The 26298-nt window shown below is 55.1% G+C and overlaps 4 protein-coding genes across 4 annotated transcripts; 1 reads left to right on the forward strand and 3 right to left on the reverse strand.

Annotated features, from left to right (window-relative positions):
- Positions 1-609: 609 nt before the first annotated feature.
- LOC124584403 (calponin homology domain-containing protein DDB_G0272472-like) lies at positions 610-2616 on the reverse strand. Its single transcript, XM_047131365.1, has one exon. It carries the CDS (start codon positions 2614-2616, stop codon positions 610-612), a length of 2007 nt encoding a protein of 668 aa, XP_046987321.1.
- Positions 2617-16510: 13894 nt separating this feature from the next.
- On the forward strand, positions 16511-18109 carry LOC124584405. Its single transcript, XM_047131366.1, has 2 exons — positions 16511-16661; positions 16707-18109. Exons 1-2 carry the CDS (start codon positions 16511-16513, stop codon positions 18107-18109), a joined length of 1554 nt encoding a protein of 517 aa, XP_046987322.1.
- Positions 18110-18375: 266 nt separating this feature from the next.
- On the reverse strand, positions 18376-18960 carry LOC124584406 (prestalk protein-like). The gene has a single exon (XM_047131367.1). The coding sequence runs from the start codon at positions 18958-18960 to the stop codon at positions 18376-18378; it is 585 nt and encodes a 194-aa protein (XP_046987323.1).
- A 5220-nt stretch (positions 18961-24180) lies between these two features.
- Positions 24181-26264, reverse strand: LOC124584407 (repetin-like). The gene is made up of 3 exons (XM_047131368.1): positions 25423-26264; positions 25062-25344; positions 24181-24822 (listed from the first exon to the last, which is right to left on the reverse strand). Exons 1-3 carry the CDS (start codon positions 26262-26264, stop codon positions 24181-24183), a joined length of 1767 nt encoding a protein of 588 aa, XP_046987324.1.
- Between the last annotated feature and the right edge of the window lie 34 nt (positions 26265-26298).

A 26298-nucleotide genomic window follows, 5' to 3' on the forward strand; every position in this document is an offset into this window, starting at 1 on the left:
AGCTGTCCTCGCAAGCCGTGCTGTCCTTGCAAGCCGTGCTGTCCTCGCCAGGTGTGCTGTCCTCACAAGCCGTGCTGTCCTTGCAAGCCGTGCTGTCCTCGGAAGCCGTGCTGTCCACGCAAGCCTTGCTGTCCTCGCAAGCCGTGCTGTCCTCACAAGCTTTGCTGTCCTCACAAGCTTTGCTGTCCTCGCAAGCTTTCCTGTCCTTGTAAGTTGTGCTGTCCTCTCAAGTTGAGCTGTCCTCTCAGGTTGAGGTGTCCTCTCAGGTTGAGATTTCCTCTCAAGTTGAGCTGTACACTGAAGTTGAGCTGCCCTCTCAAGTTGAGCTGCCCTCTCAAGTTGAGCTGCCCTCTCAAGTTGAGCTGCCCTCTCAAGTTGAGCTGCCCTCTGAAGCTGGGCAGCCCTCTCAAGTTGAGCAGTCCTCTCAAGTTTTGCTGTCCTCTGAAGTTGAGCTGTCCTCTCAAGTTGAGCTGTCCTCTCAAGTTCAGCTGTCCTCTCAAGTTGAGCTGTCCTCACAAGCTGTGATGTCCTTGCAAGCTGTGCCGTCCTCGCAAGCTGTGCCATCCTCGCAAGCTGTGCTGTCCTCGCAAGCTGTCCTGTCCTCGCGAGCTATGCTGTCCTCGCAAGCTGTGCTGTCCTCGCAAGCTGTGCTGTCCTCGCAAGCTGTGCTGTCCTCGCAACCTGTGCTGTCCACGCAAGCTGTGCTGTCCCCGCAACCTGTGTTGTCCTCGCAAGCTGTGCTGTCCTCGCAAGCTGTGCTGTGCTCGCAAGCTGTGCCGTCTTTGTAAGCTGTGCCGTCCTCGCAAGCTGTGCCGTCCTCGCAAGCTGTGCTGTCCTCGCAAGCTGTGCTGTCCTCGCAAGCTGTGCTGTCCTCGCAAGCTGTGCTGTCCTCGTTAGCTGTGCTGTCCTCGCAAGCTGTGCTGTCCTCGCAAGCTGCGCTGTCCTCGCAAGCTGTACTGTCCTCGCAAGCTGTGCTGTCATCGCAAGCCTTGCTGTCCTCGCAAGCCGTGCTTTCCTCGCCAGCCGTGCTGCCTTCGCAAGCTTTGCTGTCTTCACATGTTGTGCTTTCCTCTCAAGTAGTGCTGTCCTCTCAAGTTGGGCTGTCCTCTCAAGTTGAGCTGTCCTCTCAAGTTGAGCTGCCCACTCAAGTTGAGCTGTCCTCTCACGTTGTGCTGTCCTCTCAGGTTGGGCTGTCCTCTCAATTTGAGCTGTCCTCTCAAGTTGAGCTGTCCTCTCAAGTTGAGCTGACCTCTCAAGTTGAGCTGTCCTCTCTAGTTGAGCTGTCCTCTCAAGTTGAGCTGTCCTCTCAAGTTGAGCTGTCCTATCATGTTGAGCTGTCCTCTCTAGTTGAGCTGTCATCTCTAGTTGAGCTGTCCTCTCAAGTTGAGCTGTCCTCTCAAGTTGAGCTGTCCTCTCAAGTTGAGCTGTCCTCTCAAGTTGAGCTGTCCTCTCAAGTTGAGCTGACCTCTCAAGTTGAGCTGTCCTCTCTAGTTGAGCTGTCCTCTCAAGTTGAGCTGTCCTCTCAAGTTGAGCTGTCCTATCATGTTGAGCTGTCCTCTCTAGTTGAGCAGTCATCTCTAGTTGAGCTGTCCTCTCAAGTTGAGCTGTCCTCTCAAGTTGAGCTGTCCTCTCAAGTTGAGCTGTCCTCTCAAGTTGAGCTGCCCTCTTATGTTGAGCTGTCCTCCAAAGTTGAGCTGTCCTCTCAAGTTGAGCTGTCCTCTCAAGTTGAGCTGTCCTCGCAAGCTGTGCTGTCCTCGCGAGCCGTGCTGTCCTTGCGACTTTTGCTGTCCTCGCAAGCTTTGCTGTCCTCGCGAGCTTTGCTGTCCTCGCGACCTTTGCTGTTCTCGCAAGTTGTGCAGTCCTCGCAAGTTGTGCTGCCCTCTCAAGTTCAGCTGTCCTCACAAGTTGAGCTGCCCTCTCAAGTTGAGCTGCCCTCTCAAGTTGAGCTGCCCTCTCAAGTTGAGCTGCCCTCTTATGTTGAGCTGTCCTCCAAAGTTGAGCTGTCCTCTCAAGTTGAGCTGTCCTCTCAAGTAATGCTGTCCTCGCAAGCTGTGCTGTCCTCGCAAGCTGTTCTGTCCTCGCAAGCTGTGCTGTCCTCGCAAGCTGTGCTGTCCTCGCAAGCCGTGCTGTCCTTGCAAGCCGTGCTGTCCTCGGAAGCCGTGCTGTCCACGCAAGCCTTGCTGTCCTCGCAAGCCGTGCTGTCCTCACAAGCTTTGCTGTCCTCACAAGCTTTGCTGTCCTCGCAAGCTTTCCTGTCCTCGTAAGTTGTGCTGTCCTCTCAAGTTCAGCTGTCCTCTCAGGTTGAGGTGTCCTCTCAGGTTGAGATTTCCTCTCAAGTTGAGCTGTACACTCAATTTGAGCTGCCCTCTCAAGTTGAGCTGCCCTCTCAAGTTGAGCTGCCCTCTCAAGTTGAGCTGCCCTCTGAAGCTGAGCAGCCCTCTCAAGTTGAGCAGTCCTCTCAAGTTTTGCTGTCCTCTGAAGTTGAGCTGTCCTCTCAAGTTGAGCTGTCCTGTCAAGTTGAGCTGTCCTCTCAAGTTGAGCTGTCCTCGCAAGCTGTGATGTCCTTGCAAGCTGTGCCGTCCTCGCAAGCTGTGCCGTCCTCGCAAGCTGAGCCATCCTCACAAGCTGTGCTGTCCTCGCAAGCTGTCCTGTCCTCGCAAGCTATGCTGTCCTCGCAAGCTGTGCTGTCTTCGCAAGCTGTGCTGTCCTCGCAAGCCGTGCTGTCCTCGCAAGCTGTGCTGTCCTCGCAACCTGTGCTGTCCACGCAAGCTGTGCTGTCCCCGCAACCTGTGTTGTCCTCGCAAGCTGTGCTGTCCTCGCAAGCTGTGCTGTCCTCGCAAGCTGTGCCGTCTTTGTAAGCTGTGCCGTCCTCGCAAGCTGTGTATCCTCGCAAGCTGTGCTGTCCTCGCAAGCTGTGCTGTCCTCGCAAGCTGTGCTGTCCTCGCAAGCTGCGCTGTCCTCGCAAGCTGTACTGTCCTCGCAAGCTGTGCTGTCATCGCAAGCCGTGCTGTCCTCGCATACCGTGCTGTCCTCGCGAGCCGTGCTGTCCTCGCAAGCCGTGCTATCCTCGCAAGCCGTGCTGTCCTCGCAAGCCGTGCTGTCCTCGCAAGCCATGCTGTCCTCGCGAGCCGTGCTGTCCTTGCGAGCTTTGCTGTCCTCGCGAGCTTTGCTGTCCTCGCGAGCTTTGCTGTCCTCGCGACCTTTGCTGTTCTCGCAAGTTGTGCAGTCCTCGCAAGTTCTGCTGCCCTCTCAAGTTCAGCTGTCCTCACAAGTTGAGCTGCCCTCTCAAGTTGAGCTGCCCTCTTATGTTGAGCTGTCCTCCAAAGTTGAGCTGTCCTCTCAAGTTGAGCTGTCCTCTCAAGTAATGCTGTCCTCGCAAGCTGTGCTGTCCGCGCAAGCTGTGCTGTTCTCGCAAGCCGTGCTGTCCTCTCAAGTTGAGCTGCCCTCTCTAGTAGAGCTGTCCTCTCAACTTGAGCAATCCTTTGAAGTTGAGCTGTCCTCTAAAGTTGAGCTGTCCTCTCAAGTTGAGCTGACCTCTCAAATTGAGATGTCCTCTCAAGTTGAGCTCTCCTTCAAGTTGAGCTGTCCTCTGAGGTAGAGCTGTCCACTCTAGATGAGCTGTCCTCTCTAGATGAGCTGTCCTCTCAACTTGAGCTGTCCTCTCAAGTTGAGCTGTCCTCTCAAGTTGAGCTGTCCTCTCAAGTTGAGCTGTCCTCTCAAGTTGAGCTGTCCTCTCAAGTTGAGCTGTCCTCTCAAGTTGAGCTGTCCTCTCCTCTCAAGTTGAGCTGTCCTCTCAAGTTGAGCTGTCCTCTCAAGTTGAGCTGTCCTCGCAAGCCGTGCTGTCCTCGCAAGCTGTGCTCTCCTCGCAAGGTGTGCTGCCCTCGCAACCTGTGCTGTCCTCGCAAGCCGTGCTGTCCTCGCAAGCCGTGCTGTCCTCGCAAGACGTGCTGTCCTCGCAAGCCGTGCTGTCCTCGCAAGCCGTGCTGTCGTCGGAAGCCGTGCTGTCCTCGCAAGCCGTACTGTCATCGCTAGCTTTGCTGTCCTCGCAAGTTGTGCTGTCCTCGGAAGTTGTACTGTCCTTTAAAGTTGAGCTGTCCTCTTCAGTTGGACTGTCCTCTCAAGTTGAGCTGTCCTCTCAAGTTGAGCTGTCCTCTCAAGTTGAGTTGTTCTCTCATATTGAGCTGTCCTCGCAAGCCGTGCTGTCCTCGCAAGCTGTGCTGTCCTTGCAAGCTTTGCTGTCCTCGAAAGTTGTGCTTTCCTCTCAAGTAGTGGTGTCCTCGCAAGTTGAGCAGTCCTGTTAAGCTAAGCTGCCCTCTCAAGTTGAATTGCCCTCTCAAGTTGAGCTGTCCTCTCAAGTTGAGCTGTCCTCTCAAGTTGAGCTGTCCTCACAAGTTGTGCTGTCCTCTCAAGTTGTGCTGTCCCCTCAAGTTGAGCTGTCCTCTCAAGTGTAGCTGTCCTCTCAAGTTGAGCTGTCCTCTCAAGTTGAGCTGTCCACTCAAGTTGAGCTGTCCTCTCAAGTTGAGCTGTCCTCTCAAGTTGAGCTGTCCTCTCAAGTTGAGCTGTCCTCTAAAGTTGAGCTGTCCCCTCAAGTTGAGCTGTCCTCTCAAGTTGAGCTGTCCTTTCAAGTAGAGCTGTCCTCGTAAGCTGTACTGTCCTCGCAAGCCTTGCTGGCCTCGCAAGCTGTGCTGTCCTTGCAATCTGTGCTGTCCTCGCAAGCTGTGCTGTCCTCGCAAGCCGTGCTGTCCTCGCAAGCCGTGCTGTCCTCGCAAGCCGTGCTGTCCTTGCAAGCTTTGCTGTCCTCGCAAGCTGTGCTGTCCTCGCAAGCTGTGCTGTCCGCGCAAGCTGTGCTGTCCTCGCAAGCTGTGCTGTCGTCTCAAGTTGAGCTGCACTCTCAAGTTGAGCTGCCCTCTTAAGTTGAGCTGTCCTCTCAAGTTGAGCTGTCAAGTTGAGCTGTCCTCTCAAGTTGAGCTGTCCTCGCAAGTTGAGCTGTCCTCTCAAGTTGAGCTGTCCTCTCAAGTTGAGCTGTCCTCGCAAGCCGTGCTGTCCTTGCAAGCCGTGCTGTCCTCGCCAGGTGTGCTGTCCTCACAAGCCGTGCTGTCCTTGCAGGCCGTGCTGTCCTCAGAAGCCGTGCTGTCCACGCAAGCCTTGCTGTCCTCGCAAGCCGTGCTGTCCTCACAAGCTTTGCTGTCCTCACAAGCTTTGCTGTCCTCGCAAGCTTTCCTGTCCTCGTAAGTTGTGCTGTCCTCTCAAGTTCAGCTGTCCTCTCAGGTTGAGGTGTCCTCTCAGGTTGAGATTTCCTCTCAAGTTGAGCTGTACACTCAATTTGAGCTGCCCTCTCAAGTTGAGCTGCCCTCTCAAGTCGAGCTGCCCTCTCAAGTTGAGCTGCCCTCTGAAGCTGAGCAGCCCTCTCAAGTTGAGCAGTCCTCTCAAGTTTTGCTGTCCTCTGAAGTTGAGCTGTCCTCTCAAGTTGAGCTGTCCTGTCAAGTTGAGCTGTCCTCTCAAGTTGAGCTGTCCTCGCAAGCTGTGATGTCCTTGCAAGCTGTGCCGTCCTCGCAAGCTGTGCCGTCCTCGCAAGCTGAGCCATCCTCACAAGCTGTGCTGTCCTCGCAAGCTGTCCTGTCCTCGCAAGCTATGCTGTCCTCGCAAGCTGTGCTGTCTTCGCAAGCTGTGCTGTCCTCGCAAGCCGTGCTGTCCTCGCAAGCTGTGCTGTCCTCGCAACCTGTGCTGTCCACGCAAGCTGTGCTGTCCCCGCAACCTGTGTTGTCCTCGCAAGCTGTGCTGTCCTCGCAAGCTGTGCTGTCCTCGCAAGCTGTGCCGTCTTTGTAAGCTGTGCCGTCCTCGCAAGCTGTGTATCCTCGCAAGCTGTGCTGTCCTCGCAAGCTGCGCTGTCCTCGCAAGCTGTACTGTCCTCGCAAGCTGTGCTGTCATCGCAAGCCGTGCTGTCCTCGCATACCGTGCTGTCCTCGCGAGCCGTGCTGTCCTCGCAAGCCGTGCTATCCTCGCAAGCCGTGCTGTCCTCGCAAGCCGTGCTGTCCTCGCAAGCCATGCTGTCCTCGCGAGCCGTGCTGTCCTTGCGAGCTTTGCTGTCCTCGCGAGCTTTGCTGTCCTCGCGAGCTTTGCTGTCCTCGTGACCTTTGCTGTTCTCGCAAGTTGTGCAGTCCTTGCAAGTTGTGCTGCCCTCTCAAGTTCAGCTGTCCTCACAAGTTGAGCTGCCCTCTCAAGTTGAGCTGCCCTCTCAAGTTGAGCTGCCCTCTCTAGTAGAGCTGTCCTCTCAACTTGAGCTGTCCTTTGAAGTTGAGCTGTCCTCTAAAGTTGAGCTGTCCTCTCAAGTTGAGCTGACCTCTCAAGTTGAGCTGTCCTCTCAAGTTGAGCTGTCCTCTCAAGTTGAGCTGTCCTCTCAAGTTGAGCTCTCCTTCAAGTTGAGCTGTCCTCTCTAGATGAGCTGTCCTCTCTAGATGAGCTGTCCTCTCAAGTTGAGCTGTCCTCTCAAGTTGAGCTGTCCTCTCAAGTTGAGCTGTCCTCTCAAGTTGAGCTGTCCTCTCAAGTCGAGCAGTCCTCTCAAGTTGAGCTGTCCTCTCAAGTTGAGCTGTCCTCTCAAGTTGAGCTGTCCTCTCAAGTTGAGCTGTCCTCTCAAGTTGAGCTGTCCTCTCAAGTTGAGCTCTCCTCGCAAGCTGTGCTGTCCTCGCAAGCTGTACTCTCCTCGCAAGCTGTGCTGTCCTCACAACCTGTGCTGTCCTCGCAAGCCGTGCTGTCATCGCAAGCCTTGCTGTCCTCGCAAGCCGTGCTTTCCTCGCCAGCCGTGCTGTCTTCGCAAGCTTTGCTGTCTTCGCATGTTGTGCTTTCCTCTCAAGTAGTGCTGTCCTCTCAAGTTGGGCTGTCCTCTCAAGTTGAGCTGCCCTCTCAAGTTGGGCTGCCCACTCAAGTTGAGCTGTCCTCTCACGTTGTGCTGTCCTCTCAGGTTGTGCTGTCCTCTCAAGTTGAGCTGTCCTCTCAAGTTGAGCTGTTCTCTCAAGTTGAGCTGTCCTCTCAAGTTGAGCTGTCCTCTCAAGTTGAGCTGTCCTCTAGAGTTGAGCTGACCTCTCAAGTTGAGCTGTCCTCTCTAGTTGAGCTGTCCTCTCAAGTTGAGCTGTCCTCTCAAGTTGAGCTGTCCTATCATGTTGAGCTGTCCTCTCTAGTTGAGCTGTCATCTCTAGTTGAGCTGTCCTCTCAAGTTGAGCTGTCCTCTCAAGTTGAGCTGTCCTCTCAAGTTGAGCTGTCCTCTCAAGTTGAGCTGCCCTCTTATGTTGAGCTGTCCTCCAAAGTTGAGCTGTCCTCTCATGTTGAGCTGTCCTCTCAAGTTGAGCTGTCCTCGCAAGCCGTGCTGTCCTCGCAAGTTGTGCTGTCATCGCAACCTGTGCTGTCCTCGAAAGCTGTGCTGTCCTCCCAATTTGTGCTGTCCTCGCAAGCTGTGCTCTCCTCGCAAGCTGTGCTGTCCTCGCGATCCGTGCTGTCCTTGCGACTTTTGCTGTCCTCGCAAGCTTTGCTGTCCTCGCGAGCTTTGCTGTCCTCGCGACCTTTGCTGTCCTCGCAAGTTGTGCAGTCCTCGCAAGTTGTGCTGCCCTCTCAAGTTCAGCTGTCCTCACAAGTTGAGCTGCCCTCTCAAGTTGAGCTGCCCTCTCAAGTTGAGCTGCCCTCTCAAGTTGAGCTGCCCTCTTATGTTGAGCTGTCCTCCAAAGTTGAGCTGTCCTCTCAAGTTGAGCTGTCCTCTCAAGTAATGCTGTCCTCGCAAGCTGTGCTGTCCTCGCAAGCTGTGCTGTCCTCGCAAGCTGTGCTGTCCTCGCAAGCTGTGCTGTGCTCGCAAGCCGTGCTGTCCTTGCAAGCCGTGCTGTCCTCGGAAGCCGTGCTGTCCACGCAAGCCTTGCTGTCCTCGCAAGCCGTGCTGTCCTCACAAGCTTTGCTGTCCTCACAAGCTTTGCTGTCCTCACAAGCTTTCCTGTCTTCGTAAGTTGTGCTGTCCTCTCAAGTTCAGCTGTCCTCTCTGGTTGAGGTGTCCTCTCAGGTTGAGATATCCTCTCAAGTTGAGCTGTACACTCAATTTGAGCTGCCCTCTCAAGTTGAGCTGCCCTCTCAAGTTGAGCTGCCCTCTCAAGTTGAGCTGCCCTCTGAAGCTGAGCAGCCCTCTCAAGTTGAGCAGTCCTCTCAAGTTTTTCTGTCCTCTGAGGTTGAGCTGTCCTCTCAAGTTGAGCTGTCCTGCCAAGTTGAGCTGTCCTCTCAAGTTGAGCTGTTCTCGCAAGCTGTGATGTCCTTGCAAGCTGTGCCGTCCTCGCAAGCTGTGCCGTCCTCGCAAGCTGAGCCATCCTCACAAGCTGTGCTGTCCTCGCAAGCTGTCCTGTCCTCGCAAGCTATGCTGTCCTCGCAAGCTGTGCTGTCTTCGCAAGCTGTGCTGTCCTCGCAAGCCGTGCTGTCCTCGCAAGCTGTGCTGTCCTCGCAACCTGTGCTGTCCACGCAAGCTGTGCTGTCCCCGCAACCTGTGTTGTCCTCGCGAGCTGTGCTGTCCTCGCAAGCTGTGCTGTCCTCTCAAGCTGTGCCGTCTTTGTAAGCTGTGCCGTCCTCGCAAGCTGTGCCGTCCTCGCAAGCTGTGCTGTCCTCGCAAGCTGTGCTGTCCTCGCAAGCTGTGCTGTCCTCGCAAGCTGCGCTGTCCTCGCAAGCTGTACTGTCCTCGCAAGCTGTGCTGTCATCGCAAGCCGTGCTGTCCTCGCATACCGTGCTGTCCTCGCGAGCCGTGCTGTCCTCGCAAGCCGTGCTGTCCTCGCAAGCCGTGCTGTCCTCGCAAGCCGTGCTGTCCTCGCAAGCCATGCTGTCCTCGCGAGCCGTGCTGTCCTTGCGAGCTTTGCTGTCCTCGCGAGCTTTGCTGTCCTCGCGAGCTTTGCTGTCCTCGTGACCTTTGCTGTTCTCGCAAGTTGTGCAGTCCTTGCAAGTTGTGCTGCCCTCTCAAGTTCAGCTGTCCTCACAAGTTGAGCTGCCCTCTCAAGTTGAGCTGCCCTCTCAAGTTGAGCTGCCCTCTCAAGTTGAGCTGCCCTCTCAAGTTGAGCTGCCCTCTTATGTTGAGCTGTCCTCCAAAGTTGAGCTGTCCTCTCAAGTTGAGCTGTCCTCTCCAGTAATGCTGTCCTCGCAAGCTGTGCTGTCCTCGCAAGCTGTGCTGTTCTCGCAAGCCGTGCTGTCCTCTCAAGTTGAGCTGCTTTCTCTAGTAGAGCTGTCCTCTCAACTTTAGCTGTCCTTTGAAGTTGAGCTGTCCTCTAAAGTTGAGCTGTCCTCTCAAGTTGAGCTGACCTCTCAAATTGAGATGTCCTCTCAAGTTGAGCTCTCCTTCAAGTTGAGCTGTCCTCTCTAGATGAGCTGTCCTCTCTAGATGAGCTGTCCTCTCAAGTTGAGCTGTCCTCTCAAGTTGAGCTGTCCTCTCAAGTTGAGCTGTCCTCTCAAGTTGAGCTGTCCTCTCAAGTTGAGCTGTCCTCTCAAGTTGAGCTGTCCTCTCAAGTTGAGCTGTCCTCTCAAGTTGAGCTGTCCTCTCAAGTTGAGCTGTCCTCTCAAGTTGAGCTGTCCTCTCAAGTTGAGCTGTCCTCGCAAGCCGTGCTGTCCTCGCAAGCTGTACTCTCCTCGCAAGCTGTGCTGTCCTCACAACCTGTGCTGTCCTCGCAAGCCGTGCTGTCCTCGCAAGCCGTGCTGTCCTCGCAAGACGTGCTGTCCTCGCAAGACATGCTGTCCTCGCAAGCCGTGCTGTCGTCGGAAGCCGTGCTGTCCTCGCAAGCCGTGCTGTCATCGCTAGCTTTGCTGTCCTCGCAAGTTGTGCTGTCCTCGGAAGTTGTGCTGTCCTTTAAAGTTGAGCTGTCCTCTTCAGTTGGTCTGTCCTCTCAAGTTGAGCTGTCCTCTCAAGTTGAGCTGTCCTCTCAAGTTGAGTTGTTCTCTCATATTGAGCTGTCCTCGCAAGCCGTGCTGTCCTCGCAAGCTGTGCTGTCCTTGCGAGCTTTGCTGTCCTCGAAAGTTGTGCTTTCCTCTCAAGTAGTGGTGTCCTCGCAAGTTGAGCAGTGCTGTTAAGCTAAGCTGCCCTCTCAAGTTGAATTGCCCTCTCAAGTTGAGCTGTCCTCTCAAGTTGAGCTGTCCTCTCAAGTTGAGCTGTCCTCACAAGTTGTGCTGTCCTCTCAAGTTGTGCTGTCCCCTCAAGTTGAGCTGTCCTCTCAAGTGTAGCTGTCCTCTCAAGTTGAGCTGTCCTCTCAAGTTGAGCTGTCCACTCAAGTTGAGCTGTCCTCTCAAGTTGAGCTGTCCTCTCAAGTTGAGCTGTCCTCTCAAGTTGAGCTGTCCTCTAAAGTTGAGCTGTCCTCTCAAGTTGAGCTGTCCTCTCAAGTTGAGCTGTCCACTCAAGTTGAGCTGTCCTCTCAAGTTGAGCTGTCCTCTCAAGTTGAGCTGTCCTCTCAAGTTGAGCTGCCCTCTGAAGCTGAGCAGCCCTCTCAAGTTGAGCAGTCCTCTCAAGTTTTGCTGTCCTCTGAAGTTGAGCTGTCCTCTCAAGTTGAGCTGTCCTCTCAAGTTCAGCTGTCCTCTCAAGTTGAGCTGTCCTCACAAGCTGTGATGTCCTTGCAAGCTGTGCCGTCCTCGCAAGCTGTGCCATCCTCGCAAGCTGTGCTGTCCTCGCAAGCTGTCCTGTCCTCGCGAGCTATGCTGTCCTCGCAAGCTGTGCTGTCCTCGCAAGCTGTGCTGTCCTCGCAAGCTGTGCTGTCCTCGCAACCTGTGCTGTCCACGCAAGCTGTGCTGTCCCCGCAACCTGTGTTGTCCTCGCAAGCTGTGCTCTCCTCGCAAGCTGTGCTGTGCTCGCAAGCTGTGCCGTCTTTGTAAGCTGTGCCGTCCTCGCAAGCTGTGCCGTCCTCGCAAGCTGTGCTGTCCTCGCAAGCTGTGCTGTCCTCGCAAGCTGTGCTGTCCTCGCAAGCTGTGCTGTCCTCGTTAGCTGTGCTGTCCTCGCAAGCTGTGCTGTCCTCGCAAGCTGCGCTGTCCTCGCAAGCTGTACTGTCCTCGCAAGCTGTGCTGTCATCGCAAGCCTTGCTGTCCTCGCAAGCCGTGCTTTCCTCGCCAGCCGTGCTGCCTTCGCAAGCTTTGCTGTCTTCACATGTTGTGCTTTCCTCTCAAGTAGTGCTGTCCTCTCAAGTTGGGCTGTCCTCTCAAGTTGAGCTGTCCTCTCAAGTTGAGCTGCCCACTCAAGTTGAGCTGTCCTCTCACGTTGTGCTGTCCTCTCAGGTTGGGCTGTCCTCTCAATTTGAGCTGTCCTCTCAAGTTGAGCTGTCCTCTCAAGTTGAGCTGACCTCTCAAGTTGAGCTGTCCTCTCTAGTTGAGCTGTCCTCTCAAGTTGAGCTGTCCTCTCAAGTTGAGCTGTCCTATCATGTTGAGCTGTCCTCTCTAGTTGAGCTGTCATCTCTAGTTGAGCTGTCCTCTCAAGTTGAGCTGTCCTCTCAAGTTGAGCTGTCCTCTCAAGTTGAGCTGTCCTCTCAAGTTGAGCTGTCCTCTCAAGTTGAGCTGACCTCTCAAGTTGAGCTGTCCTCTCTAGTTGAGCTGTCCTCTCAAGTTGAGCTGTCCTCTCAAGTTGAGCTGTCCTATCATGTTGAGCTGTCCTCTCTAGTTGAGCTGTCATCTCTAGTTGAGCTGTCCTCTCAAGTTGAGCTGTCCTCTCAAGTTGAGCTGTCCTCTCAAGTTGAGCTGTCCTCTCAAGTTGAGCTGCCCTCTTATGTTGAGCTGTCCTCCAAAGTTGAGCTGTCCTCTCAAGTTGAGCTGTCCTCTCAAGTTGAGCTGTCCTCGCAAGCTGTGCTGTCCTCGCGAGCCGTGCTGTCCTTGCGACTTTTGCTGTCCTCGCAAGCTTTGCTGTCCTCGCGAGCTTTGCTGTCCTCGCGACCTTTGCTGTTCTCGCAAGTTGTGCAGTCCTCGCAAGTTGTGCTGCCCTCTCAAGTTCAGCTGTCCTCACAAGTTGAGCTGCCCTCTCAAGTTGAGCTGCCCTCTCAAGTTGAGCTGCCCTCTCAAGTTGAGCTGCCCTCTTATGTTGAGCTGTCCTCCAAAGTTGAGCTGTCCTCTCAAGTTGAGCTGTCCTCTCAAGTAATGCTGTCCTCGCAAGCTGTGCTGTCCTCGCAAGCTGTTCTGTCCTCGCAAGCTGTGCTGTCCTCGCAAGCTGTGCTGTCCTCGCAAGCCGTGCTGTCCTTGCAAGCCGTGCTGTCCTCAGAAGCCGTGCTGTCCACGCAAGCCTTGCTGTCCTCGCAAGCCGTGCTGTCCTCACAAGCTTTGCTGTCCTCACAAGCTTTGCTGTCCTCGCAAGCTTTCCTGTCCTCGTAAGTTGTGCTGTCCTCTCAAGTTCAGCTGTCCTCTCAGGTTGAGGTGTCCTCTCAGGTTGAGATTTCCTCTCAAGTTGAGCTGTACACTCAATTTGAGCTGCCCTCTCAAGTTGAGCTGCCCTCTCAAGTTGAGCTGCCCTCTCAAGTTGAGCTGCCCTCTGAAGCTTTGCAGCCCTCTCAAGTTGAGCAGTCCTCTCAAGTTTTGCTGTCCTCTGAAGTTGAGCTGTCCTCTCAAGTTGAGCTGTCCTGTCAAGTTGAGCTGTCCTCTCAAGTTGAGCTGTCCTCGCAAGCTGTGATGTCCTTGCAAGCTGTGCCGTCCTCGCAAGCTGTGCCGTCCTCGCAAGCTGAGCCATCCTCACAAGCTGTGCTGTCCTCGCAAGCTGTCCTGTCCTCGCAAGCTATGCTGTCCTCGCAAGCTGTGCTGTCTTCGCAAGCTGTGCTGTCCTCGCAAGCCGTGCTGTCCTCGCAAGCTGTGCTGTCCTCGCAACCTGTGCTGTCCACGCAAGCTGTGCTGTCCCCACAACCTGTGTTGTCCTCGCAAGCTGTGCTGTCCTCGCAAGCTGTGCTGTCCTCGCAAGCTGTGCCGTCTTTGTAAGCTGTGCCGTCCTCGCAAGCTGTGTATCCTCGCAAGCTGTGCTGTCCTCGCAAGCTGTGCTGTCCTCGCAAGCTGTGCTGTCCTCGCAAGCTGCGCTGTCCTCGCAAGCTGTACTGTCCTCGCAAGCTGTGCTGTCATCGCAAGCCGTGCTGTCCTCGCATACCGTGCTGTCCTCGCGAGCCGTGCTGTCCTCGCAAGCCGTGCTATCCTCGCAAGCCGTGCTGTCCTCGCAAGCCGTGCTGTCCTCGCAAGCCATGCTGTCCTCGCGAGCCGTGCTGTCCTTGCGAGCTTTGCTGTCCTCGCGAGCTTTGCTGTCCTCGCGAGCTTTGCTGTCCTCGCGACCTTTGCTGTTCTCGCAAGTTGTGCAGTCCTCGCAAGTTCTGCTGCCCTCTCAAGTTCAGCTGTCCTCACAAGTTGAGCTGCCCTCTCAAGTTGAGCTGCCCTCTTATGTTGAGCTGTCCTCCAAAGTTGAGCTGTCCTCTCAAGTTGAGCTGTCCTCTCAAGTAATGCTGTCCTCACAAGCTGTGCTGTCCGCGCAAGCTGTGCTGTTCTCGCAAGCCGTGCTGTCCTCTCAAGTTGAGCTGCCCTCTCTAGTAGAGCTGTCCTCTCAACTTGAGCAATCCTTTGAAGTTGAGCTGTCCTCTAAAGTTGAGCTGTCCTCTCAAGTTGAGCTGACCTCTCAAATTGAGATGTCCTCTCAAGTTGAGCTCTCCTTCAAGTTGAGCTGTCCTCTGAGGTAGAGCTGTCCACTCTAGATGAGCTGTCCTCTCTAGATGAGCTGTCCTCTCAAGTTGAGCTGTCCTCTCAAGTTGAGCTGTCCTCTCAAGTTGAGCTGTCCTCTCAAGTTGAGCTGTCCTCTCAAGTTGAGCTGTCCTCTCAAGTTGAGCTGTCCTCTCAAGTTGAGCTGTCCTCTCAAGTTGAGCTGTCCTCTCAAGTTGAGCTGTCCTCTCAAGTTGAGCTGTCCTCTCAAGTTGAGCTGTCCTCGCAAGCCGTGCTGTCCTCGCAAGCTGTGCTCTCCTCGCAAGGTGTGCTGCCCTCGCAACCTGTGCTGTCCTCGCAAGCCGTGCTGTCCTCGCAAGCCGTGCTGTCCTCGCAAGACGTGCTGTCCTCGCAAGCCGTGCTGTCCTCGCAAGCCGTGCTGTCGTCGGAAGCCGTGCTGTCCTCGCAAGCCGTACTGTCATCGCTAGCTTTGCTGTCCTCGCAAGTTGTGCTGTCCTCGGAAGTTGTACTGTCCTTTAAAGTTGAGCTGTCCTCTTCAGTTGGACTGTCCTCTCAAGTTGAGCTGTCCTCTCAAGTTGAGCTGTCCTCTCAAGTTGAGTTGTTCTCTCATATTGAGCTGTCCTCGCAAGCCGTGCTGTCCTCGCAAGCTGTCCTGTCCTTGCAAGCTTTGCTGTCCTCGAAAGTTGTGCTTTCCTCTCAAGTAGTGGTGTCCTCGCAAGTTGAGCAGTCCTGTTAAGCTAAGCTGCCCTCTCAAGTTGAATTGCCCTCTCAAGTTGAGCTGTCCTCTCAAGTTGAGCTGTCCTCTCAAGTTGAGCTGTCCTCACAAGTTGTGCTGTCCTCTCAAGTTGTGCTGTCCCCTCAAGTTGAGCTGTCCTCTCAAGTGTAGCTGTCCTCTCAAGTTGAGCTGTCCTCTCAAGTTGAGCTGTCCACTCAAGTTGAGCTGTCCTCTCAAGTTGAGCTGTCCTCTCAAGTTGAGCTGTCCTCTCAAGTTGAGCTGTCCTCTAAAGTTGAGCTGTCCCCTCAAGTTGAGCTGTCCTCTCGAGTTGAGCTGTCCTTTCAAGTAGAGCTGTCCTCGTAAGCTGTACTGTCCTCGCAAGCCTTGCTGGCCTCGCAAGCTGTGCTGTCCTTGCAAGCTGTGCTGTCCTCGCAAGCTGTGCTGTCCTCGCAAGCCGTGCTGTCCTCGCAAGCCGTGCTGTCCTCGCAAGCCGTGCTGTCCTCACAAGCTTTGCTGTCCTCGCAAGCTGTGCTGTCCTCGCAAGCTGTGCTGTCCGCGCAAGCTGTGCTGTCCTCGCAAGCTGTGCTGTCGTCTCAAGTTGAGCTGCACTCTCAAGTTGAGCTGCCCTCTTAAGTTGAGCTGTCCTCTCAAGTTGAGCAGTCAAGTTGAGCTGTCCTCTCAAGTTGAGCTGTCCTCGCAAGTTGAGCTGTCCTCTCAAGTTGAGCTGTCCTCTCAAGTTGAGCTGTCCTCGCAAGCCGTGCTGTCCTTGCAAGCCGTGCTGTCCTCGCCACGTGTGCTGTCCTCACAAGCCGTGCTGTCCTTGCAAGCCGTGCTGTCCTCGGAAGCCGTGCTGTCCACGCAAGCCTTGCTGTCCTCGCAAGCCGTGCTATCCTCACAAGCTTTGCTGTCCTCACAAGCTTTGCTGTCCTCGCAAGCTTTCCTGTCCTTGTAAGTTGTGCTGTCCTCTCAAGTTGAGCTGTCCTCTCAGGTTGAGGTGTCCTCTCAGGTTGAGATTTCCTCTCAAGTTGAGCTGTACACTGAAGTTGAGCTGCCCTCTCAAGTTGAGCTGCCCTCTCAAGTTGAGCTGCCCTCTCAAGTTGAGCTGCCCTCTCAAGTTGAGCTGCCCTCTGAAGCTGAGCAGCCCTCTCAAGTTGAGCAGTCCTCTCAAGTTTTGCTGTCCTCTGAAGTTGAGCTGTCCTCTCAAGTTGAGCTGCCCTTCAAGTTCAGCTGTCCTCTCAAGTTGAGCTGTCCTCGCAAGCTGTGATGTCCTTGCAAGCTGTGCCGTCCTCGCAAGCTGTGCCATCCTCGCAAGCTGTGCTGTCCTCGCAAGCTGTCCTGTCCTCGCAAGCTATGCTGTCCTCGCAAGCTGTGCTGTCCTCGCAAGCTGTGCTGTCCTCGCAAGCTGTGCTGTCCTCGCAACCTGTGCTGTCCACGCAAGCTGTGCTGTCCCCGCAACCTGTGTTGTCCTCGCAAGCTGTGCTGTCCTCGCAAGCTGTGCTGTGCTCGCAAGCTGTGCCGTCTTTGTAAGCTGTGCTGTCCCCGCAACCTGTGTTGTCCTCGCAAGCTGTGCTGTCCTCGCAAGCTGTGCTGTCCTCGCAAGCTGTGCTGTCCTCGCAAGCTGTGCTGTCCTCGTTAGCTGTGCTGTCCTCGCAAGCTGTGCTGTCCTCGCAAGCTGCGCTGTCCTCGCAAGCTGTACTGTCCTCGCAAGCTGTGCTGTCATCGCAAGCCTTGCTGTCCTCGCAAGCCGTGCTTTCCTCGCCAGCCGTGCTGTCTTCGCAAGCTTTGCTGTCTTCGCATGTTGTGCTTTCCTCTCAAGTAGTGCTGTCCTCTCAAGTTGGGCTGTCCTCTCAAGTTGAGCTGTCCTCTCAAGTTGAGCTGCCCTCTCAAGTTGAGCTGCCCTCTCAAGTTGAGCTGCCCTCTGAAGCTGAGCAGCCCTCTCAAGTTGAGCAGTCCTCTCAAGTTTTGCTGTCCTCTGAAGTTGAGCTGTCCTCTCAAGTTGAGCTGTCCTCTCAAGTTCAGCTGTCCTCTCAAGTTGAGCTGTCCTCGCAAGCTGTGATGTCCTTGCAAGCTGTGCCGTCCTCGCAAGCTGTGCCATCCTCGCAAGCTGTGCTGTCCTCGCAAGCTGTCCTGTCCTCGCAAGCTATGCTGTCCTCGCAAGCTGTGCTGTCCTCGCAAGCTGTGCTGTCCTCGCAGGACGTGCTGTCCTCGCAACCTGTGCTGTCCACGCAAGCTGTGCTGTCCCCGCAACCTGTGTTGTCCTCGCAAGCTGTGCTGTCCTCGCAAGCTGTGCTGTGCTCGCAAGCTGTGCCGTCTTTGTAAGCTGTGCCGTCCTCGCAAGCTGTGCCGTCCTCGCAAGCTGTGCTGTCCTCGCAAGCTGTGCTGTCCTCGCAAGCTGTGCTGTCCTCGCAAGCTGTGCTGTCCTCGTTAGCTGTGCTGTCCTCGCAAGCTGTGCTGTCCTCGCAAGCTGCGCTGTCCTCGCAAGCTGTACTGTCCTCGCAAGCTGTGCTGTCATCGCAAGCCTTGCTGTCCTCGCAAGCCGTGCTTTCCTCGCCAGCCGTGCTGTCTTCGCAAGCTTTGCTGTCTTCGCATGTTGTGCTTTCCTCTCAAGTAGTGCTGTCCTCTCAAGTTGGGCTGTCCTCTCAAGTTGAGCTGCCCTCTCAAGTTGGGCTGCCCACTCAAGTTGAGCTGTCCTCTCACGTTGTGCTGTCCTCTCAGGTTGTGCTGTCCTCTCAAGTTGAGCTGTCCTCTCAAGTTGAGCTGTCCTCTCAAGTTGAGCTGTCCTCTCAAGTTGAGCTGTCCTCTCAAGTTGAGCTGTCCTCTAGAGTTGAGCTGACCTCTCAAGTTGAGCTGTCCTCTCTAGTTGAGCTGTCCTCTCAAGTTGAGCTGTCCTCTCAAGTTGAGCTGTCCTATCATGTTGAGCTGTCCTCTCTAGTTGAGCTGTCATCTCTAGTTGAGCTGTCCTCTCAAGTTGAGCTGTCCTCTCAAGTTGAGCTGTCCTCTCAAGTTGAGCTGTCCTCTCAAGTTGAGCTGCCCTCTTATGTTGAGCTGTCCTCCAAAGTTGAGCTGTCCTCTCATGTTGAGCTGTCCTCTCAAGTTGAGCTGTCCTCGCAAGCCGTGCTGTCCTCGCAAGTTGTGCTGTCATCGCAACCTGTGCTGTCCTCGAAAGCTGTGCTGTCCTCCCAATTTGTGCTGTCCTCGCAAGCTGTGCTCTCCTCGCAAGCTGTGCTGTCCTCGCGATCCGTGCTGTCCTTGCGACTTTTGCTGTCCTCGCAAGCTTTGCTGTCCTCGCGAGCTTTGCTGTCCTCGCGACCTTTGCTGTCCTCGCAAGTTGTGCAGTCCTCGCAAGTTGTGCTGCCCTCTCAAGTTCAGCTGTCCTCACAAGTTGAGCTGCCCTCTCAAGTTGAGCTGCCCTCTCAAGTTGAGCTGCCCTCTCAAGTTGAGCTGCCCTCTTATGTTGAGCTGTCCTCCAAAGTTGAGCTGTCCTCTCAAGTTGAGCTGTCCTCTCAAGTAATGCTGTCCTCGCAAGCTGTGCTGTCCTCGCAAGCTGTGCTGTCCTCGCAAGCTGTGCTGTCCTCGCAAGCTGTGCTGTGCTCGCAAGCCGTGCTGTCCTTGCAAGCCGTGCTGTCCTCGGAAGCCGTGCTGTCCACGCAAGCCTTGCTGTCCTCGCAAGCCGTGCTGTCCTCACAAGCTTTGCTGTCCTCACAAGCTTTGCTGTCCTCACAAGCTTTCCTGTCCTCGTAAGTTGTGCTGTCCTCTCAAGTTCAGCTGTCCTCTCAGGTTGAGGTGTCCTCTCAGGTTGAGATATCCTCTCAAGTTGAGCTGTACACTCAATTTGAGCTGCCCTCTCAAGTTGAGCTGCCCTCTCAAGTTGAGCTGCCCTCTCAAGTTGAGCTGCCCTCTGAAGCTGAGCAGCCCTCTCAAGTTGAGCAGTCCTCTCAAGTTTTTCTGTCCTCTGAGGTTGAGCTGTCCTCTCAAGTTGAGCTGTCCTGTCAAGTTGAGCTGTCCTCTCAAGTTGAGCTGTTCTCGCAAGCTGTGATGTCCTTGCAAGCTGTGCCGTCCTCGCAAGCTGTGCCGTCCTCGCAAGCTGAGCCATCCTCACAAGCTGTGCTGTCCTCGCAAGCTGTCCTGTCCTCGCAAGCTATGCTGTCCTCGCAAGCTGTGCTGTCTTCGCAAGCTGTGCTGTCCTCGCAAGCCGTGCTGTCCTCGCAAGCTGTGCTGTCCTCGCAACCTGTGCTGTCCACGCAAGCTGTGCTGTCCCCGCAACCTGTGTTGTCCTCGCGAGCTGTGCTGTCCTCGCAAGCTGTGCTGTCCTCGCAAGCTGTGCCGTCTTTGTAAGCTGTGCCATCCTCGCAAGCTGTGCCGTCCTCGCAAGCTGTGCTGTCCTCGCAAGCTGTGCTGTCCTCGCAAGCTGTGCTGTCCTCGCAAGCTGCGCTGTCCTCGCAAGCTGTACTGTCCTCGCAAGCTGTGCTGTCATCGCAAGCCGTGCTGTCCTCGCATACCGTGCTGTCCTCGCGAGCCGTGCTGTCCTCGCAAGCCGTGCTGTCCTCGCAAGCCGTGCTGTCCTCGCAAGCCGTGCTGTCCTCGCAAGCCATGCTGTCCTCGCGAGCCGTGCTGTCCTTGCGAGCTTTGCTGTCCTCGCGAGCTTTGCTGTCCTCGCGAGCTTTGCTGTCCTCGTGACCTTTGCTGTTCTCGCAAGTTGTGCAGTCCTTGCAAGTTGTGCTGCCCTCTCAAGTTCAGCTGTCCTCACAAGTTGAGCTGCCCTCTCAAGTTGAGCTGCCCTCTCAAGTTGAGCTGCCCTCTCTAGTAGAGCTGTCCTCTCAACTTGAGCTGTCCTTTGAAGTTGAGCTGTCCTCTAAAGTTGAGCTGTCCTCTCAAGTTGAGCTGACCTCTCAAGTTGAGCTGTCCTCTCAAGTTGAGCTGTCCTCTCAAGTTGAGCTGTCCTCTCAAGTTGAGCTCTCCTTCAAGTTGAGCTGTCCTCTCTAGATGAGCTGTCCTCTCTAGATGAGCTGTCCTCTCAAGTTGAGCTGTCCTCTCAAGTTGAGCTGTCCTCTCAAGTTGAGCTGTCCTCTCAAGTTGAGCTGTCCTCTCAAGTTGAGCAGTCCTCTCAAGTTGAGCTGTCCTCTCAAGTTGAGCTGTCCTCTCAAGTTGAGCTGTCCTCTCAAGTTGAGCTGTCCTCTCAAGTTGAGCTGTCCTCTCAAGTTGAGCTCTCCTCGCAAGCTGTGCTGTCCTCGCAAGCTGTACTCTCCTCGCAAGCTGTGCTGTCCTCACAACCTGTGCTGTCCTCGCAAGCCGTGCTGTCCTCGCAAGCCGTGCTGTCCTCGCAAGACGTGCTGTCCTCGCAAGCCATGCTGTCCTCGCAAGCCGTGCTGTCGTCGGAAGCCGTGCTGTCCTCGCAAGCCGTACTGTCATCGCTAGCTTTGCTGTCCTCGAAAGTTGTGCTGTCCTCGGAAGTTGTGCTGTCCTTTAAAGTTGAGCTGTCCTCTTCAGTTGGACTGTCCTCTCAAGTTGAGCTGTCCTCTCAAGTTGAGCTGTCCTCTCAAGTTGAGTTGTTCTCTCATATTGAGCTGTCCTCGCAAGCCGTGCTGTCCTCGCAAGCTGTGCTGTCCTTGCAAGCTTTGCTGTCCTCGAAAGTTGTGCTTTCCTCTCAAGTAGTGGTGTCCTCACAAGTTGAGCAGTCCTGTTAAGCTAAGCTGCCCTCTCAAGTTGAATTGCCCCCTCAAGTTGAGCTGTCCTCTCAAGTTGAGCTGTCCTCTCAAGTTGAGCTGTCCTCACAAGTTGTGCTGTCCTCTCAAGTTGTGCTGTCCCCTCAAGTTGAGCTGTCCTCTCAAGTGTAGCTGTCCTCTCAAGTTGAGCTGTCCTCTCAAGTTGAGCTGTCCACTCAAGTTGAGCTGTCCTCTCAAGTTGAGCTGTCCTCTCAAGTTGAGCTGTCCTCTCAAGTTGAGCTGTCCTCTAAAGTTGAGCTGTCCTCTCAAGTTGAGCTGTCCTCTCAAGTTGAGCTGTCCTTTCAAGTAGAGCTGTCCTCGTAAGCTGTGCTGTCCTCGCAAGCCTTGCTGGCCTCGCAAGCTGTGCTGTCCTTGCAAGCTGTGCTGTCCTCGCAAGCTGTGCTGTCCTCGCAAGCCGTGCTGTCCTCGCAAGCCGTGCTGTCCTCGCAAGCCGTGCTGTCCTTGCAAGCTTTGCTGTCCTCGCAAGCTGTGCTGTCCTCGCAAGCTGTGCTGTCCGCGCAAGCTGTGCTGTCCTCGCAAGCTGTGCTGTCGTCTCAAGTTGAGCTGCACTCTCAAGTTGAGCTGCCCTCTTAAGTTGAGCTGTCCTCTCAAGTTGAGCTGTCAAGTTGAGCTGTCCTCTCAAGTTGAGCTGTCCTCGCAAGTTGAGCTGTCCTCTCAAGTTGAGCTGTCCTCTCAAGTTGAGCTGTCCTCGCAAGCCGTGCTGTCCTTGCAAGCCGTGCTGTCCTCGCCAGGTGTGCTGTCCTCACAAGCCGTGCTGTCCTTGCAAGCCGTGCTGTCCTCAGAAGCCGTGCTGTCCACGCAAGCCTTGCTGTCCTCGCAAGCCGTGCTGTCCTCACAAGCTTTGCTGTCCTCACAAGCTTTGCTGTCCTCGCAAGCTTTCCTGTCCTTGTAAGTTGTGCTGTCCTCTCAAGTTGAGCTGTCCTCTCAGGTTGAGGTGTCCTCTCAGGTTGAGATTTCCTCTCAAGTTGAGCTGTACACTGAAGTTGAGCTGCCCTCTCAAGTTGAGCTGCCCTCTCAAGTTGAGCTGCCCTCTCAAGTTGAGCTGCCCTCTCAAGTTGAGCTGCCCTCTGAAGCTGAGCAGCCCTCTCAAGTTGAGCAGTCCTCTCAAGTTTTGCTGTCCTCTGAAGTTGAGCTGTCCTCTCAAGTTGAGCTGTCCTCTCAAGTTGAGCTGTCCTCTCAAGTTGAGCTGTCCTCTCAAGTTGAGCTGACCTCTCAAGTTGAGCTGTCCTCTCTAGTTGAGCTGTCCTCTCAAGTTGAGCTGTCCTCTCAAGTTGAGCTGTCCTATCATGTTGAGCTGTCCTCTCTAGTTGAGCTGTCATCTCTAGTTGAGCTGTCCTCTCAAGTTGAGCTGTCCTCTCAAGTTGAGCTGTCCTCTCAAGTTGAGCTGTCCTCTCAAGTTGAGCTGCCCTCTTATGTTGAGCTGTCCTCCAAAGTTGAGCTGTCCTCTCAAGTTGAGCTGTCCTCTCAAGTTGAGCTGTCCTCGCAAGCCGTGCTGTCCTCGCAAGTTGTGCTGTCATCGCAAGCTGTGCTGTCCTCGAAAGCTGTGCTGTCCCCACAATTTGTGCTGTCCTCGCAAGCTGTGCTCTCCTCGCAAGCTGTGCTGTCCTCGCGAGCCGTGCTGTCCTTGCGACTTTTGCTGTCCTCGCAAGCTTTGCTGTCCTCGCGAGCTTTGCTGTCCTCGCGACCTTTGCTGTTCTCGCAAGTTGTGCAGTCCTCGCAAGTTGTGCTGCCCTCTCAAGTTCAGCTGTCCTCACAAGTTGAGCTGCCCTCTCAAGTTGAGCTGCCCTCTCAAGTTGAGCTGCCCTCTCAAGTTGAGCTGCCCTCTTATGTTGAGCTGTCCTCCAAAGTTGAGCTGTCCTCTCAAGTTGAGCTGTCCTCTCAAGTAATGCTGTCCTCGCAAGCTGTGCTGTCCTCGCAAGCTGTGCTGTCCTCGCAGGCTGTGCTGTCCTCGCAAGCTGTGCTGTCCTCGCAAGCCGTGCTGTCCTTGCAAGCCGTGCTGTCCTCGGAAGCCGTGCTGTCCACGCAAGCCTTGCTGTCCTCGCAAGCCGTGCTGTCCTCACAAGCTTTGCTGTCCTCACAAGCTTTGCTGTCCTCGCAAGCTTTCCTGTCCTCGTAAGTTGTGCTGTCCTCTCAAGTTCAGCTGTCCTCTCAGGTTGAGGTGTCCTCTCAGGTTGAGATTTCCTCTCAAGTTGAGCTGTACACTCAATTTGAGCTGCCCTCTCAAGTTGAGCTGCCCTCTCAAGTTGAGCTGCCCTCTCAAGTTGAGCTGCCCTCTGAAGCTGAGCAGCCCTCTCAAGTTGAGCAGTCCTCTCAAGTTTTGCTGTCCTCTGAAGTTGAGCTGTCCTCTCAAGTTGAGCTGTCCTGTCAAGTTGAGCTGTCCTCTCAAGTTGAGCTGTCCTCACAAGCTGTGATGTCCTTGCAAGCTGTGCCGTCCTCGCAAGCTGTGCCGTCCTTGCAAGCTGAGCCATCCTCACAAGCTGTGCTGTCCTCGCAAGCTGTCCTGTCCTCGCAAGCTATGCTGTCCTCGCAAGCTGTGCTGTCTTCGCAAGCTGTGCTGTCCTCGCAAGCCGTGCTGTCCTCGCAAGCTGTGCTGTCCTCGCAACCTGTGCTGTCCACGCAAGCTGTGCTGTCCCCGCAACCTGTGTTGTCCTCGCAAGCTGTGCCGTCTTTGTAAGCTGTGCCGTCCTCGCAAGCTGTGCCGTCCTCGCAAGCTGTGCTGTCCTCGCAAGCTGTGCTGTCCTCGCAAGCTGTGCTGTCCTCGCAAGCTGCGCTGTCCTCGCAAGCTGTACTGTCCTCGCAAGCTGTGCTGTCATCGCAAGCCGTGCTGTCCTCGCATACCGTGCTGTCCTCGCGAGCCGTGCTGTCCTCGCAAGCCGTGCTGTCCTCGCAAGCCATGCTGTCCTCGCAAGCCATGCTGTCCTCGCGAGCCGTGCTGTCCTTGCGAGCTTTGCTGTCCTCGTGAGCTTTGCTGTCCTCGCGAGCTTTGCTGTCCTTGCGACCTTTGCTGTTCTCGCAAGTTGTGCAGTCCTCGCAAGTTGTGCTGCCCTCTCAAGTTCAGCTGTCCTCACAAGTTGAGCTGCCCTCTCAAGTTGAGCTGCCCTCTTATGTTGAGCTGTCCTCCAAAGTTGAGCTGTCCTCTCAAGTTGAGCTGTCCTCTCAAGTAATGCTGTCCTCGCAAGCTGTGCTGTCCTCGCAAGCTGTGCTGTTCTCGCAAGCCGTGCTGTCCTCTCAAGTTGAGCTGCCCTCTCTAGTAGAGCTGTCCTCTCAACTTGAGCTGTCCTTTGAAGTTGAGCTGTCCTCTAAAGTTGAGCTGTCCTCTCAAGTTGAGCTGACCTCTCAAATTGAGATGTCCTCTCAAGTTGAGCTCTCCTTCAAGTTGAGCTGTCCTCTGAGGTTGAGCTGTCCTCTCTAGATGAGCTGTCCTCTCTAGATGAGCTGTCCTCTCAAGTTGAGCTGTCCTCTCAAGTTGAGCTGTCCTCTCAAGTTGAGCTGTCTTCTCAAGTTGAGCTGCCCTCTCAAGTTGAGCTGTCCTCTCAAGTTGAGCTGTCCTCTCAAGTTGAGCTGTCCTCTCAAGTTGAGCTGTCCTCTCAAGTTGAGCTGTCCTCTCAAGTTGAGCTGTCCTCTCAAGTTGAGCTGTCCTCCCAAGCCGTGCTGTCCTCGCAAGCTGTGCTCTCCTCGCAAGCTGTGCTGTCCTCGCAACCTGTGCTGTCCTCGCAAGCCGTGCTGTCCTCGCAAGCCGTGCTGTCCTCGCAAGACGTGCTGTCCTCGCAAGCCGTGCTGTCCTTGCAAGCCGTGCTGTCGTCGGAAGCCGTGCTGTCCTCGCAAGCCGTACTGTCATCGCTAGCTTTGCTGTCCTCGCAAGTTGTGCTGTCCTCGGAAGTTGTGCTGTCCTTTAAAGTTGAGCTGTCCTCTTCAGTTGGACTGTCCTGTCAAGTTGAGCTGTCCTCTCAAGTTGAGCTGTCCTCTCAAGTTGAGTTGTTCTCTCATATTGAGCTGTCCTCGCAAGCCGTGCTGTCCTCGCAAGCTGTGCTGTCCTTGCAAGCTTTGCTGTCCTCGAAAGTTGTGCTTTCCTCTCAAGTAGTGGTGTCCTCACAAGTTGAGCAGTCCTGTTAAGCTAAGCTGCCCTCTCAAGTTGAGCTGTCCTCTCAAGTTGAGCTGTCCTCTCAAGATGAGCTGTCCTCTCAAGTTGTGCTGTCCTCTCAAGTTGTGCTGTCCCCTCAAGTTGAGCTGTCCTCTCAAGTGTAGCTGTCCTCTCAAGTTGAGCTGTCCTCTCAAGTTGAGCTGTCCACTCAAGTTGAGCTGTCCTCTCAAGTTGAGCTGTCCTCTCAAGTTGAGCTGTCCTCTCAAGATGAGCTGTCCTCTAAAGTTGAGCTGTCCTCTCAAGTTGAGCTGTCCTCTCAAGTTGAGCTGTCCTTTCAAGTAGAGCTGTCCTCGTAAGCTGTACTGTCCTCGCAAGCCTTGCTGGCCTCGCAAGCTGTGCTGTCCTTGCAAGCTGTGCTGTCCTCGCAAGCTGTGCTGTCCTCGCAAGCCGTGCTGTCCTCGCAAGCCGTGCTGTCCTCGCAAGCCGTGCTGTCCTCGCAAGCTTTGCTGTCCTCGCAAGCTGTGCTGTCCTCGCAAGCTGTGCTGTCCGCGCAAGCTGTGCTGTCCTCGCAAGCTGTGCTGTCGTCTCAAGTTGAGCTGCCCTCTCAAGTTGAGCTGCCCTCTTAAGTTGAGCTGTCCTCTCAAGTTGAGCTGTCAAGTTGAGCTGCCCTCTCAAGTTGACCTGTCCTCGCAAGTTGAGCTGTCCTCTCAAGTTGAGCTGTCCTCTCAAGTTGAGCTGTCCTCGCAAGCCGTGCTGTCCTTGCAAGCCGTGCTGTCCTCGCCAGGTGTGCTGTCCTCACAAGCCGTGCTGTCCTTGCAAGCCGTGCTGTCCTCGGAAGCCGTGCTGTCCACGCAAGCCTTGCTGTCCTCGCAAGCCGTGCTGTCCTCACAAGCTTTGCTGTCCTCACAAGCTTTGCTGTCCTCGCAAGCTTTCCTGTCCTTGTAAGTTGTGCTGTCCTCTCAAGTTGAGCTGTCCTCTCAGGTTGAGGTGTCCTCTCAGGTTGAGATTTCCTCTCAAGTTGAGCTGTACACTGAAGTTGAGCTGCCCTCTCAAGTTGAGCTGCCCTCTCAAGTTGAGCTGCCCTCTCAAGTTGAGCTGCCCTCTCAAGTTGAGCTGCCCTCTGAAGCTGAGCAGCCCTCTCAAGTTGAGCAGTCCTCTCAAGTTTTGCTGTCCTCTGAAGTTGAGCTGTCCCTCTCAAGTTGAGCTGTCCTCTCAAGTTCAGCTGTCCTCTCAAGTTGAGCTGTCCTCACAAGCTGTGATGTCCTTGCAAGCTGTGCCGTCCTCGCAAGCTGTGCCATCCTCGCAAGCTGTGCTGTCCTCGCAAGCTGTCCTGTCCTCGCGAGCTATGCTGTCCTCGCAAGCTGTGCTGTCCTCGCAAGCTGTGCTGTCCTCGCAAGCTGTGCTGTCCTCGCAACCTGTGCTGTCCACGCAAGCTGTGCTGTCCCGCAACCTGTGTTGTCCTCGCAAGCTGTGCTGTCCTCGCAAGCTGTGCTGTGCTCGCAAGCTGTGCCGTCTTTGTAAGCTGTGCCGTCCTCGCAAGCTGTGCCGTCCTCGCAAGCTGTGCTGTCCTCGCAAGCTGTGCTGTCCTCGCAAGCTGTGCTGTCCTCGCAAGCTGTGCTGTCCTCGTTAGCTGTGCTGTCCTCGCAAGCTGTGCTGTCCTCGCAAGCTGCGCTGTCCTCGCAAGCTGTACTGTCCTCGCAAGCTGTGCTGTCATCGCAAGCCTTGCTGTCCTCGCAAGCCGTGCTTTCCTCGCCAGCCGTGCTGCCTTCGCAAGCTTTGCTGTCTTCACATGTTGTGCTTTCCTCTCAAGTAGTGCTGTCCTCTCAAGTTGGGCTGTCCTCTCAAGTTGAGCTGTCCTCTCAAGTTGAGCTGCCCACTCAAGTTGAGCTGTCCTCTCACGTTGTGCTGTCCTCTCAGGTTGGGCTGTCCTCTCAATTTGAGCTGTCCTCTCAAGTTGAGCTGTCCTCTCAAGTTGAGCTGACCTCTCAAGTTGAGCTGTCCTCTCTAGTTGAGCTGTCCTCTCAAGTTGAGCTGTCCTCTCAAGTTGAGCTGTCCTATCATGTTGAGCTGTCCTCTCTAGTTGAGCTGTCATCTCTAGTTAAGCTGTCCTCTCAAGTTGAGCTGTC

This window comes from Schistocerca americana, unplaced genomic scaffold, assembly GCF_021461395.2.
Source record: "Schistocerca americana isolate TAMUIC-IGC-003095 unplaced genomic scaffold, iqSchAmer2.1 HiC_scaffold_472, whole genome shotgun sequence".
Classification (NCBI taxonomy): Eukaryota; Metazoa; Arthropoda; class Insecta; order Orthoptera; family Acrididae; genus Schistocerca; species Schistocerca americana.